The sequence below is a fragment of the Brassica napus genome, chromosome A7 (genome assembly GCF_020379485.1).
Source record: "Brassica napus cultivar Da-Ae chromosome A7, Da-Ae, whole genome shotgun sequence".
Lineage (NCBI taxonomy): Eukaryota > Viridiplantae > Streptophyta > Magnoliopsida > Brassicales > Brassicaceae > Brassica > Brassica napus.
The window spans coordinates 15,741,908-15,756,377 of record NC_063440.1 but is presented as its reverse complement, the minus strand read 5'-3'; the positions used below and the strand labels follow the sequence as shown (position 1 = coordinate 15,756,377).

Here is a 14,470-nt window from a genome sequence, read left to right as displayed (position 1 = left end):
TTGATGTTTAACATTTGTGAAAAAAGTCTGTTAGTGAAATATAGTTGAGAAGTCTGCTAGTTTAGTAGTCTCCTAACCCTAAATTTACCATACCTTCGAGAGGCTTCTAAAGAAGTCCACTAGTACGTAACGTCTTGATAAACTTCTAATCTTACACTTCTAAACCCTAAAATCAAATAATTTTACTAGATAGCAATAAACACTTCATTAAATCAACTTATAAAAAGTTTAATATATACATAACTAATACTTATATGTCAAATTTTAATTTTTAAAGAAATATATCTTGTATTCCAAAATCTAACCCTAAAATCACAAGCATTACTTGAACATATATAACCAAACTCTAACATGTGGTAAAAGAGTTTACATGTCTTGAAACGATTTTGCAAAGATATAATGGTAAAAATATTTACATGTTTTAATTGGTCATAAGGAGAGGTTGTCATTTTACTACCAGCTTGGATTATTTTCCATTTGATTGAATTTGAGATATATATATATATTCAAATTCGAGTTTGAAGTTATTTTTGGAAAGTTGCATGGTATTTAAATATGATTTTTTTTAAAAAAATTTAGTGTTATTATAAAAAAATTCGAATTTGAAAAAGTATAATTCGAAAACATAAAAAACTATTTTTTTATTCAAATAATTATTTATTGTATATATATAAAGAAAACAAGAATATAAAATATTTTAACCACTTTATGAAAAATATTTTTTTTGAAAATATCATTTAGTGGTGGTGAATATTAATAATGGTAACATGAAATGAAATGGTAAAATGAAATTTCCCTTTAGTATTCTAAATATAGTTACGACAAAAACTTAAATTACAGCGTTTTGTTCCAACACTCACGTACATGTTACATATTCAACAATCTACCGTGCTTTAGGTTCTTTGATCTCCGAAAATACTCCCCAGCTCTTCTCATCACGAGCAAGACAAGCAGAAACATCGTTGGTCGTAGTAGATTTTGACACGTGTCCTGTAGTCCTACTAAACAAGTCATCTTCTCCTTCAGTCGTCGTACCTACCTCGCCACGTGTCGGCAGATCCAGAGAGTCCACGCCATTCTTATTCGTAGCAGCCTCGTGAAGCTGAAGCGCAAACTCAAGCGCCCAGACGACGTCGTTCATGGGTGGCCGTTCAGTACCACGATCTTGAACACACCTCACGGCAATCTCACAGAACTTCTCCAGTGATACAGGAGTAATATCAGCCGTCAGATCTGCGTCGACGATCTGATCAACGGTCCCGTTTTTGTAATTTGACTTCACCCATCGGACCAAATCTGCCTCTTCTCGTGGGACATTTTCTAGTTTGACCGGTCTACAACATAGAACTTCGAACAGAACAACTCCAAAGGAGTACACGTCGGATTTTTCCGTCAAAACTTGACGGCGGTAATACTCAGGGTCCAAGTAACCAAACGAACCTTTAACTACGGTCGAGACGTGCGTTTGAGAGGCACTAGTAGGACCCACTTTTGATAACCCAAAGTCAGAGACTTTAGCTATGTAGTTCTCATCAAGAAGTATGTTGGTTGTTTTGATGTCTCTATGTATGATCATGTGCTTCGCGCCTGTATGAAGATACTGTAGTCCACGAGCCGCTCCGATGCATATCTCTAACCTCCTTGTCCACGATAATGGAGGATCAAAAGCCTTGTTTCTCTTGTAGAGATGGTCTCTAAGTGTGCCATGTGGCATATACTCGTAGACAAGAACCATCTCATTCTCATCTTCGCAATATCCGATTAAGGAAACGAGATGTATGTGACGGAGCATTGTGAGCATCTCAAGCTCTGTGTCGAACTCTTTAGCGCCTTGGTTCGATGATATTTCTAACCGTTTAACAGCCACGAGCGTGGTTCCATCGTCGATTCTTCCTTTGTAAACGGGACCGAACCCGCCTACTCCAACGATTAGCTCTTTCTCGAAATCATTTGTGGCGGATTTGATTTCCTCGATAGTGAATCTACGGCAGAGATCTGACGGGAGAGATGTGGCTGATCTGGTATGCGAGGACCCGGTAACAAGCGGAAGATGAGCCCACGAGTCCTTAGGCTTACTCTTGGTATCTACGTTCAACTCATTTCTCTTCTTTCTCCTTTTTATGATAAGAACAACAACAACTACAAACATTGCTAGCACAACGACAGAACCAACAACTCCAAGTGCTATTACCAAAACATGTGACATGCCTTTGTCATTTCCGACATCCTGCGGTATAGAGTTTGGTGTAGGAAAAGGATTTGGGCCAGCGAGATTACCGTCAGAAACATTAAGCTTGAGAATCTCTACACCATTCAGAATTGCATCATAATACTTTGGAAGAACTTCGTTAAAAGGATGCAAGTCAAGTCGTAGATCACGGCTCTTCCCACTCTCGTCACCAACATATACACTGAAATCCAGATACATCGGTTTCCGAGAACCACCACTCAAGTTAATCACGTCGGTTTCAGGTTTAGCCATCTGCTCATCGATGAAGATAGAGAAGATTCTCTGCCCCGGTCCGGTTAAATCCGGTAGAGTCTCACAGAAATGAAGCCTAACGAGGTAGTTAAACCCGGCATCGACCATGAAGAGCCACGTTAAGTTGAAATTCAAGTTGAGCTTAGGGTTATCAATGTTCCCCATTGAACGAGACGTCTTGTACACGTCTTCGGGCGCAACGTAAACCGGAGTTTTCTCCGTGTAGTTTATCGTGACACCTTCTACCTCCGGTTTGATTCCTGAATTCTCACTAAGTATGAACTCATCATCGGAAAGCCATCGTCGTAACATACCCGTGGTGTCACCGTCAACCTCTTGTCCTCCAACGTTTAACCGGTAAACGGTCTCGAAAGCAGTCGTGTTGTCTATAATGAAGTCAACGTTGCTACCAACGTTAGTTATCACGTCGTTAAATCCTCCCTTTGAGTAAAACCGATCAGGCAGGGAGACAATCTCGATTCCGTTGACGAAAGCTAACGACTTAGACGGCGTGAAGGTGAGATTTAGCGTCTGGTAAACCGGAACGATAAACTCTTTGATTAACGATTTTGATTCCGGTTTGGAAGCTTTTACCGTTAAATCAGCGCTGAAGTTGTTCAAGAGAGTGAAACCGTTGACGTTGACGGAGAAGAAGGAACTGACGGCGTCGAAACCGGATCCGTAACGGGTCGGGTAAAAGTATAACCGGAGAAATTTCCAGCCGGGAGAGACTGGGAAACTGTAAGTGAAATCAGATCGGAAAATTCGAGCCGTCTTGTATGGAACTAGAGGAACCCCGGATTCTTGGAACGACGCTTCTGAAGAGAAAGACGCGTCGCCTGAGTTCGACGGCAGAGTTTTCCGATTCTCCGCTGTCCAGCTCCGGCCACTGTCGGTGACGTCGGAGTTTGCGCCGCAGTTGAAGAGAAAGAGATCGACGGGAACGTAAGCCGCCGTAGCTCCTTGTCCTTGTACGGCGGAGGAAAAGAGAGTAGATAAAATTAACAAAGCGTGACAAATCATCGGAATTGAAAAATGAGACTTATTGAGAAAACGAGAATATGGAAGAATAAGATAAGTTTTGTTAATGGAAGGTGACTGGTGAGTGAGTCTACGAGTCAGGCGTTGACTGACTTTGAGGTCAAGCAAAAAAAACAAAACATAGGTTTCAAACTTTCAATAAAGTGTTTATGGTCGTTTTACCTCCAACTTACTAATCTTTTGTTTTTGTCCTTGGAATTGGAAGCTTGCTACCCGTGAATGAAACTTATTTTTTAGGGGATAGTGAGATATTAAGTTTTAAGTAACTTATCCCACGATTTCTCGAAAAATAAATGATGTACTCTCGTTGTGGAAAGTTAACAGTGGGATAAGTTAAAACTTGGAGTGTGGACTATCCAAATTTAATTGATGGTACTAAGTAAGATGTACTCTCATGGTGGAAGGTTAACAGTTCTAAGTTTCCGGTTCTCTCAAGAGTAGCCAGAGATATACTTGCAATGTAAGTGTCTTTAGTAGTTTCCGAATCAGCATTCAGCACAAGTGGACGTGTCTTAGACCCAAGCAAAAACTGCTTGACACATTTTATGATAAAAGTCTTAATGTGCACCGAGGAGTGGTTCAAATGTGAGATTAAATTCAAAGAAAATGAGTTATAAGGAAGGAACAAATGCTTTATGAGTTAGAAAAATCAAGATGAGCTTATGAGAAGTAATCAAGTCTAATAGCTTTATTTACTTTATGCATTTTACTTTGGATTACTAACTTTGACTTCTTCCATTTTTATTTTGTAGAATTTGAATATATCTTCAAGCAGAAGTAGTAAGTGTTTTGTGCTGGTATTTTTTGGAGTCTTGGACGTTGGACTTGTTCCACTTGGAGATGCAGCTAGTATGAGGTCAAACAAGGATCTAAATCTCGGAAATTGATGTGACATATTTCGACACATTTAATATGTTTTTTAAAAGTGTTTTCGAGTCTTTGTCGAGTCTTTTAGTTCTTTTGAGTCATTACAGGTCTGCAATAGGGTTTGGATGAAATGAGGATGACTTGGAGAAAAACAAGCTGAACTGAGTGCACTTAAAGATTTTCCTTGGTAGCAGTTGCTCAACAATGGAGCACCCATTTTTACTAAAGGAGAAAATGCTCTCACGACCCAGATTTTTTTAAAAGTTTTCAAATATTTTGGGATTTTACCTAATGATCATCAATTTTCACCTATAGCTGCTACAAACACTGCAATATATCATTTATTTATTTATATTCAGACTATCTCATTTTTACGTAGACCTGGAGAGGAAGAGAGCTAATGATTTGCAAGATTGAAGGGAGAAGGGTGTATATAGTCTTGAGAAGATTATGAACCCCCTTTTTGTTATTATTTTGCGATCGGTCATCATGTTTTCTTCGTCTCTTATCTCTGTGTTTTCTTAGCTCATGATTAGATCCATGAGTTGAACAAAAACAAGTATTGAAATTTTGATTGTCTTCATAATTTTTTAACTTAAATCTTATATTTAACTGATCATTTGGTACATGTTTCTAGGTTTAATCTATTCACGAGAAGTGCTTTAGATTGTTAAAAATAATATGGATGGGTTATTTGTCCTTCACCAGCAAAATTAAATGTTAAGGCAAATTGTGAACTAATAGAATCTACTCATTAATGTTTTTAATGTTTTCTGATTTAAATGAAAGTTTAAATATTAGGATTTCTTGATAAAAGAAGAGATGCTAGAGACTTGTTTTGATTTTTTTCATTAAATAGATATTTGGCTTTTGGTTGTTATATTTCCGTCCCATCGCCCTAAACTTAGCTCCTTATTAATCTAATTAAATTTAAATCATCTTAACGGTTCTGTTTTGTTACACTTGTTACCATCTAGACCTATTCTTTTGTCTTCGATTAATATAAATGAATATTATATTTCTTTACAACTGATCAGTACAATCAAAAAAAAGAAAAAGAAACAGATCTAGTGAAACAATCAGCTGTAAAAAGATCCCATATTAGTATATTAGTAAACCAAAAACATTTGATTCTAGTTCAAGCATAAGCTTTGAATCCTATTTATATAAACTCATTATGAAAATATTATTTTGAAGAAGAAAAATACACATGTAATGGAACAATAACTTGTTCTATATCGAATGATAACTACTAGGGGTGGGCACTTTACCCGATATCCGAAGTGGCACCCGAACCCGATCCGAAAAACCCGAACCAAAATCCGAACCGAAGTAGCAAAATACCCGAACGGGTATTGAATAAGGAGAGATTGGATACCCGAACCCTATGAAGCACGGGGACGTCAAATTGATTGACGTATCCGTACCGGAGACGTTTCCGGGACGGGGACACTTCGGGGACGGCACAGGGACACTTTGGAGACTGAACGGTTAATTATGGAAATTTTCTGAACATATATTTGCTTTGCTATTATTCTTTCTTAAGCTTATTTACTTACTTTTCTTCCAAATAAAACATAAAAAGTAGAAGTTTATACTAGATTTTGAATTTATAACCTACTTTCTAATCTTTTTAGTTTATTAGATAAGATTTACAGTGAAATATTTTTATTTTTCAGTATATAAATATACATATATATATTTTTATTGATATATATTTGCCGTACCCGTACCCATAATTTTTTAGTTTTACCGTTTCCCGTCCCCGCTTCCGTACCCGTATCTGTCCCCGTATCCGTCCCGGTGCATCATAGCCCGAACCCGAACCCGAACGGATAATACCCGAACCCGAATGGATATCCGAAGATAACCGAACATATGTATAATTAACCTTATATTTCTAGTTTACATCTCTCATTTTATATAAAATATTTATATTCATACTACACATACTTTAAGTTCATATGATATACATACAATTACGGAAAAAATGATTTGCTACTCACTTAAAATGCATGTCAAGTTTTTTATTTCAAAAATTAACAAAAAGTTCATCAAATTTTTTTTAAAAAATAATTAAATTAATGATTTTTTAGTTGTAAAATGTTATGTCCAAATCTATTAACCATTCAATCTATTAAAAATAAAAACTTAGTTAACTGAAACTTATATTTTTAAATACAAGAAACTTGAGAAATGAAAATTTTAATTTTTTTTTCAAAATCTAAATATCCGAACCCGATCCGAAATAACCGAAGCCGAACTAAAAATACCCGAACCCGACCCGAAGTACAGAAATACCCGAACGGGTTCTACACCTGTATACCGAAATACCCGAAAATCCGAAATACCCGATCCGAACCCGAACGGGTATCCGAACGCCCACCCCTAATAACTACTAATTTAGATTGTACTGATCAGTTGTAAAGAAATATAATATTCATTTCCAAACATAATATATGCCAGTTTTTGGCATGTCATAGTTTGAAATTTAAAGAACGATACAAACTGATTTCTAATAATATAAATAAATCTTGGTAATATTTTTGTTATATAAACATATATGTAATGGAATTCTGTAATGTTTAATTTATATGTATTTAACTATTTAAAAAACGAAAAGATGATGTGGTTTGCTACCAGGATCTAACACGTCATCAAAATCAAACTATGACTAGGTGTTCTGCCCGCATATGCGGGCATAATATTCTTATAAATATTTCTCTATTTATAACTATTAAATCAAAACCAACATAATAAATTATTAATTATGTTTTTAAAAAGATAAATCAAACACTAAAATTTATATTTTACAATAAAAATAAATATTTTCAGATAAAAACACAACATATTTAAGAATTATCTTATGTTTTAAAAATATATTTTATTTTGAGAATTTTATTATATTTACTTATAGTCAATTATCTAATATAACATATAAATAAAATATTATTAATATATATTCATTAGTTTTTATCAAAATATATAAATGATTATTGCTGTGTTAAATTTTAAAAATATTCACATATTAGAATTATTTTAGAAAATCATTAGCATTTAATTATAAATTATTTTATATCTAACTATAAATTTTATAATAAAATATTAGATAAAAACAAAATATATGAGATTATCTTTTTAGAAATTTAATATTATTAATATAAAATTCGTTTTTAGTTAAATTATTATATATAAAAATTTATTAAGGGTAACAGCGATATTAATTAACCAGTCTAAATTTAACGTGAGAGCTCGATTCCAAAACTTTACTTCGCAAATAATAGTATAGATTATGATGTGTGGTGTTAATCACTCCAATATAAATTAAAGATTATTTTGGTCTAACAATTTATATTGTTTTAAAAATTTTAAAACAAATATAAACAAATTATTATGATGTGTGGTGTTAATCACTCTTTTAAAATTTTAAAAACAAAATTATTTTTAACGCACAAAAAATAAACAATTTTGTTTCGTTTTTTTTGTTTTCATTCTTTACATATCTTGATAGATAGAAAATTAAGACACATGAAGTGGACAGGAGAAGTAATTTTGTAAGCATTACATTATGACCTTATGTCACTTTATTGATGCAGTGATGGAATACATGATCCTTATTCAGACAACGGTAAAGAAAGCGAAAGCAGTTAAAAGCTCAATATTTTTCATTCCACGATCAGAATTTGGTCTGTAGGCTCATGACAATCCTAGGATCCAACTGGAATGCTTTTGCAAGAGCATTTGGGTTTATCCGCGGGTTAGACCCAAACACGGTTTTAGCAATAGTGATGAGACCTGGGTTTTGGCTATTAAAAGCAGTGAATGCAACTGCTGGGCCTCGTCCCACATTGACATGGAAATGGATGAGTCCTACTGGAAACACAATTAGATCACCCTTGTTGAGTATTTTGCAGAATAGACGATTTCCGTCTTGGTCTGACGAGACAAAACCCGCGTAAAGCGATCCTTCTTGGACAATCAAGAACTCGCTGGCACGTGGATGTGTATGAGGTGGGATCAGCCCGTTTGGTGCATAATCTACACGAGCAAATGCTATTCCAAGGGTGTTGAGCCCAGGAAGGTTATCAGCAAAGACAGCTGTCACATTTGTTCCGACTGCATTACTTGCGACTCTTTGCCTGTCAAGCCCTGTGAAAAAGAAGTCGTCTATTGTGGCGAGCTTTGGGTCTTTGCAAAACTTTCCGTTGACAAACACTGAACATAATAACCAAATAACAAAACAGTATAAGAATGAGAAACCAATGAAAGATAGGCGTATAAACGATTAGGAGAAAATGTACATACCACCATTGGATGGGGTGTTTACGCCGACACAAAAGTCTTGAACGGGGCTTGGGTCAGAAGCAATGGCTATTGGAAAGGTTAAAGCCAAGAGAGATAGAATTGCGAGAAATATAAGACTCCTCATTGGCAGATACTTTTTGAATTAGATTTCTGTGGAGAGGTAAGCTGCTTATAAGACACTGAGCTTAATTTTATAGATGAGTACATTGACTGTTCAAGTCTATATCCTACGAGAAGGTATCCAGAAATGAATCTTACTGGACAATCGAGGTATTTTAGAAAAAGAAAAAAGAAACATATAAAATATCAAACGAAGGATGGTATCGTACATTTGATTTCTCTATAGAAGATCAACTTTTCGTAGGAGATCAGCCACTACTTTCCGTAGGGTTGGTATTCAATGTTTCAACGCTTAGCTAGGGTTGGTAAAAAAAAAAACTGCAACTGAAAAGGAGAAACAAAAACAAAATGTAACTAAGATGAAAGTTAGTTTTGATTTGGTTTTTTCATTTGGTTTTGTTGACATAATTCGATAAAAACAAAAACAAAACCGTTTTTACATATATTATATATGTAACATAAAATTACAACAAAAGTGCAATAAAAATCTATAAATTAATACTCGATAAATTAATAAATACCGTAAATTAATAAAAAAAAATTGTTCCAAGCTGGGACTGTGTAAGATATGACATAATTCGATAATATAGTAAGATAATAAATATTTAGAAAATTCCTAGCTAAATATATAGTCCTATTGAAATCATAAACTAATTATTACGATAATATATAAAGAATCTTATTTTTTATTAGTCTTCAAAATGAATTGTATCTCTAATTTTTATTTTTTCATATCAATATTTTAGTCTTACTTTATCGAGTTACATATAAAACTCATTTGTATACTTCCATATGTATTCAGCATACTATCAAATAATCTCATAAAAATATATGAAATTCAAATCTATAAATTTTTACTAATATATAATATTATGAAATAAAATATTTTTCCTTCTTTTAAATAGAAATATTTTTAAAAGTATAGTCTAAAACAGAAATTTTCTTTTAATTAATGATTCCACAAATTAATTAATAAATTAGCAACATTATTAATTTAAGAGTTTTGATGATACCCCCTACTTTGTGTACACAAAGAAGAATCTTCATTCGTATACTCCACACCGTATAGTTTGTTGTGTTTAACATGGAGCAATTTATCGAAGAAAGTCCTCCTTCTTCGTCTCTCGTTGGTATGATTGTAATGTCTCCTACGGCTTTTCGATTTTATTTTTGCTCTAATACTAATTATTGTTTTAACACAAGAATATAAACTCAAAGATTGTAAGAAAACTCTTTTTTATTAACTTAAGAAAATCACTCAAAATTTAAATTCTCACAAATCAATCTCTAAACTAATAAGTTATGTTACAAGTTAACATCTCTTTATATAGATATATGAAACTCCTAATCTCTTTAAACTTAGTATCTCCAAAAGCTCCCTTATAACTTCAAATATAAGATTTTGTTCATTCCAAAAACAACCTTAAAATCTTTAAACAGTGAAACCTCAAATATAAGGTTTAACTATACAAAACTTTATATTTAAGGTTACTTACTTTTCTAGTCCTTTTACTTGTGCAATTTTCAAATAATATTAATAATTTTCTTATTTAATAATTTTAGTCCTTTTTAATACAAAATATTTAATTAATAATACCACAAATACTATACAAAGTTTAAATAATGTTATTAGATGATATAATAACAGTGTGCATTATTATGAATATAAGCGTGATATCAACGTACAATTAGAGATGCAAAAATTGATGCCAGTTTTACATATTGAAATGACAATAAACAAGAATGTTCGTTTCCAAAAATATTTAATATAAAAAATTAAAAAAAAAATGTGGGGAACTCAGCATGGTTGGTGAAAAGTCATTATCTTTGTATGTATATTGTATATTATACGATCTTTTGGGTTGTTTCTCCCATAGACGATCACAATCATCTTCCTCCAATCGTTTCCAGGTAAACCCAGAAATTTACCTTTTGATCATATGATACACGTGATAGAAATGCTTAGATTTTGTATAATTTGGAGTGGATCGTTCTTACCGTGAGAGATTCTAACCTGAAAATGTTCATCCAAATGAAAGATCGATATCTGTATTTTTTATGGTTCAGTTTATGAGTTTAATATATTCTTGAAAATATCAAATTTGATTTCTGAGTTTTGAATGAAATTTGTTAGCAAAAAAAAGAATGGCCGAGTCTGCAAGCAGAAACTTTTCAAAAAAGCTCATCGAAATTGATATAAGCTCGGATACGGTGTGTCCCTGGTGCTTTGTGGGGAAGAAGAATCTTGACAAAGCCATTGATGCATCTAAAGATCAATACAACTTTGAGGTTAAACTCTCTCTCGTTATAATTTTCTTACACAAACGATGAAAGTGCTCATTTCTGAAAGATAATGTAGATTCGATGGCATCCTTTTTTCCTCGATGCATCTGCACCCAAAGAAGGTGTGAACAAGAAAGAATTTTATAGACAAAAGTTTGGAAGCAGAGTTGAAGCAATGTTCAGAAGAATGTCTGAGGTTTTTTTTTTTTACTCACTGATACTTTTATAGACTTATGTTCTTGTTGACAGAATCTTGAGATAAATCTACAGATCTTCAAAGGTATTGGGTTAGAGTATGACACATCCGGTCTCACGTAAGCACCAAAAGTTATCTTCTTTAAACAAGAAGAGAGATTTCTTCTGTTTTATATTTTTTATATAAAAGTTTTGGTGATATGAACAGAGGCAACACACTGGATAGTCATAGACTCATACATTATACGGGGAAACAAGCGCCAGAAAAACAACATAGCCTTGTTGAAGAGTTGTGTCTTGGTTACTTCACGCAGGGAAAGTACATAGGGGACAGGTATACTACATAATTTGTTGGTTTTGTCACTCTGTGAAACTGTTTGCTGAGTTCTTGATTTTGCGCTTATGATGAGTTAGATTTAAGTAGAAGAGTTGGTAAGATGTGAATCTTGTGGATGAATGCAGGGAGTTTCTGGCTGAGACGGCTAAAAAGCTTGGCATAGACGGAGCAGAAGTATTCCTCTCAGATCCCAGCAATGGAACCACAGAGGTGTATTTATGTGACCATTATTGTTTCTTCTAGTGGATAATATTAACTGGTATGTGTTGTTCATTTCTGTAATGAAGGTAAAAGAAGAGCTGGAGAAGTATTCGCAGAATATCACTGGGGTTCCACATTACACAGTAAGTTTATGTGCTTTGGATTGAATTGCCACTATACAAATGAGTTCATGGTCAAGCTTACAGTGAAACAGACGCCATTTTTAATATATCCTTACTCTTAAGTCTTGCTTCTTTACGTTAGAATTGTTTGTTCAGATCAACGGGAAGGTGAAACTGAGCGGTGCACAGCCGCCTGAGACATTCCAGAGTGCGTTTGAAGCAGCTTCTTCTTAAAACCTAAAAACAGTTAACTTAAGTGGAGATTATGTAGTTGACAAAAAAAAAAAAAAAAAAAAAGTTGACAAAAAAGTGGAGATTATGTATGCTCTGTCTGTAGTTTGAGCTTCTGTGTTCCAACTTTTGAAGAGCTTAATGTAATAATGAATACATGTTTGGTCTTTGATGGTTTTGTCTAAACAACATTTAAAGTTACTTTTAAATAACATTCTACTTCTTCTTGCTCTGACTTCTGAAATGCAAAAGATCATTTCTTCTAGTAAGGTCTACAGGAAATCATGTCCTACGTAAGATATTGTTGAGAGATTCAATTTTTTTGTTTCAACTCAAATAATCTTGTTGGAGATGAATGTAAAAGATAATGTCAATAAATTTAAGAGAAATCACACTTTTTCATATTTACTGTAACGGCATCTGGATATTCAGAATTTCATAGAAGATTTATGTACAAGTGATTTGTCTCTGAATTATGCAAAGACTCACTGCCTTTTCTTCTTCCCTTAGCCAATTTCATCATATGCCATTGCCATCACATGCAACAATTAGATTGTACACTTTAGTGTCTATGAAGGATATTGATGGAATATTCGACCATATCCCAAGTGTTGAAACATTGTCGAAAGCAACAAGTTACCTTTCCACAGACATGACATGTTTCACTTCTCTCCATCCATTCATAATTTACATAAATACAGCTAAGCTGGAAATGGTGAGAACACTTGGTAAATTATCTTTCGATTTATCTGGTGTGTAATCTGCACATGCAAGCTTACTAAAAATCCACACTCAAAGTTTGCTACACAAGCAACCTAATCCTCTGCTTCAAAATTCACTAGAGTTCTCTTAGTGGCCTAATTGCTCAGACTAGTAACCTAACCCACTCTTACTGATGTGGTAATAAGCATAAAGAGATGTATACAAACTGATTCAAAGAGTTATTTTTAATTTAACCATCAAGGCAGGTTAGGAACATATCCTCATCATCTGAATCTGCATAAGAAAGCTCTATCTCTAGGATCATTTTCGATGTTTCATTGGTGGGTGAATCTTTCGAATACGCTTTTTTAGAACCACCTTCGTAGACTTTCTTTGTTACACACCACCTAAAACTTCAGATCTCATTTCAGTATCACCTCTTAAGAGTTCTGCTTCTTCACCTGAATGGCTCGAGCCCTTAGCAAAAAGGAACTACCTCAGCATGGTAAGGCGACGGCCTTGGAAGAGAATGATACAAATCAGAGAGAGATGAGTCATCAAGTGAAACTGTGGAACTCATCATCACTGAAGCAGCCTCAACAGTTGAAGGTATTGGATGCATCCCACCTTTGTTAAATACTGATGCATACTTCAAAAACACATACAAAAACAAAAGTAAGCTTCCTAAATTTTGCAATATAAGAGTGAGACAAAGATATAAACTTGCAATACGTTTTGAACGAACATACCAAACCAATGAAATTGTGGAGGAGGCAGTTACGGCATGGACAGTTCCTAGACATGGAAGTATCTGGATTCACATAAGTTTCATAATTGACACCACCATGCTAAGGGTATGCAAACACGATGATGTGTTATTTGAAAGACGTCGTATTGATTAAGTAGGTGATGAGTTACAAAAGAGTTTGGTCGAAAAGAAAGAGAAAATAACAAGGTTTCCAGCAAAAACAAATAATCAAAGATAAACCTACTTCTACCCTACCTGTCTGTCTTCCCTCTGATTTTCTGAATGCTTTTTCTCTTGTGTCTTCTTTTTTCTTTATATTCACAAAATCCTGATTTTTCTTTATATAGTTTGATCTGATCTAATCTAATCGGTTGGCCGAGTTGTTTTGGACTGAATTATTTTTGATTTACCAGTTGAGAATAGACCAAACTCATGGACTTCGTTAAAGGTGGTGTTTTTAAAATCAGACCGGAAGTTGAACCGAATAATTTTTGGGTCACGATTCAATATAGTTTGATCGGGTCAAACCTGATTTAGTAATCTGGTTTAATATATTTTTAGTGTGTAAATTTAAAAGTAATGTTAATAAATATGATACATAATTAAAATATAAATGAAACATTATAAATGTAAATTAGTTTTATGTTTATATGAATGGTTTATAGGTTTTTAATTGTTTTAATGTTTTTATCAATTTAATTACTTTGAGATTCAATCCAGTTACGTGACCGGTTCATGGTCAAACCAATTATTAGATCCAATCCAGCTATGTAACCGGTTCATGGTCAAATCCGGTTCAACTATCAGGTTGGTCTGGTTTTAAAAACACTGGTTAA

At 33.9% G+C, this 14,470-nt stretch overlaps 3 protein-coding genes and 1 pseudogene across 6 annotated transcripts; 1 reads left to right on the top strand and 3 right to left on the bottom strand.

Moving 5' to 3' along the window:
• Positions 1-773: 773 nt before the first annotated feature.
• On the bottom strand, positions 774-3,678 carry LOC106352662 (putative receptor-like protein kinase At5g39000). Its single transcript, XM_013792293.3, has one exon. The coding sequence runs from the start codon at positions 3,503-3,505 to the stop codon at positions 884-886; it is 2,622 nt and encodes an 873-aa protein (XP_013647747.2). The 5' UTR covers positions 3,506-3,678; the 3' UTR covers positions 774-883.
• Positions 3,679-7,859: 4,181 nt separating this feature from the next.
• LOC106356649 (germin-like protein subfamily 1 member 11) lies at positions 7,860-9,111 on the bottom strand. The gene is made up of 2 exons (XM_013796386.3): positions 8,696-9,111; positions 7,860-8,605 (listed from the first exon to the last, which is right to left on the bottom strand). The coding sequence occupies exons 1-2, from the start codon at positions 8,817-8,819 to the stop codon at positions 8,067-8,069; spliced, it is 663 nt and encodes a 220-aa protein (XP_013651840.2). The 5' UTR covers positions 8,820-9,111; the 3' UTR covers positions 7,860-8,066.
• Positions 9,112-10,576: 1,465 nt separating this feature from the next.
• On the top strand, positions 10,577-12,419 carry LOC106355455 (uncharacterized protein YwbO). 4 transcript variants are annotated; one of them, XR_007314995.1, is made up of 9 exons: positions 10,578-10,726; positions 10,950-11,104; positions 11,175-11,294; positions 11,369-11,412; positions 11,502-11,627; positions 11,756-11,840; positions 11,918-11,974; positions 12,096-12,215; positions 12,269-12,419. XR_007314995.1 is itself a non-coding variant. In XM_048736917.1 (9 exons), exons 2-8 carry the CDS (start codon positions 10,961-10,963, stop codon positions 12,185-12,187), a joined length of 654 nt encoding a protein of 217 aa, XP_048592874.1. In that variant the 5' UTR covers positions 10,578-10,726; positions 10,950-10,960; the 3' UTR covers positions 12,188-12,215; positions 12,269-12,419. The 4 variants fall into 4 exon arrangements, 3 of the variants coding, with proteins under 3 accessions (XP_048592876.1, XP_048592874.1, XP_048592875.1); XM_048736917.1 differs by having other exon boundaries at positions 12,110-12,215; XM_048736919.1 differs by lacking the exon at positions 11,175-11,294 and having other exon boundaries at positions 10,577-10,726; positions 11,348-11,412; positions 12,110-12,215.
• Positions 12,420-12,634: 215 nt separating this feature from the next.
• LOC106355453 lies at positions 12,635-14,068 on the bottom strand (annotated as a pseudogene).
• Positions 14,069-14,470: the final 402 nt, after the last annotated feature.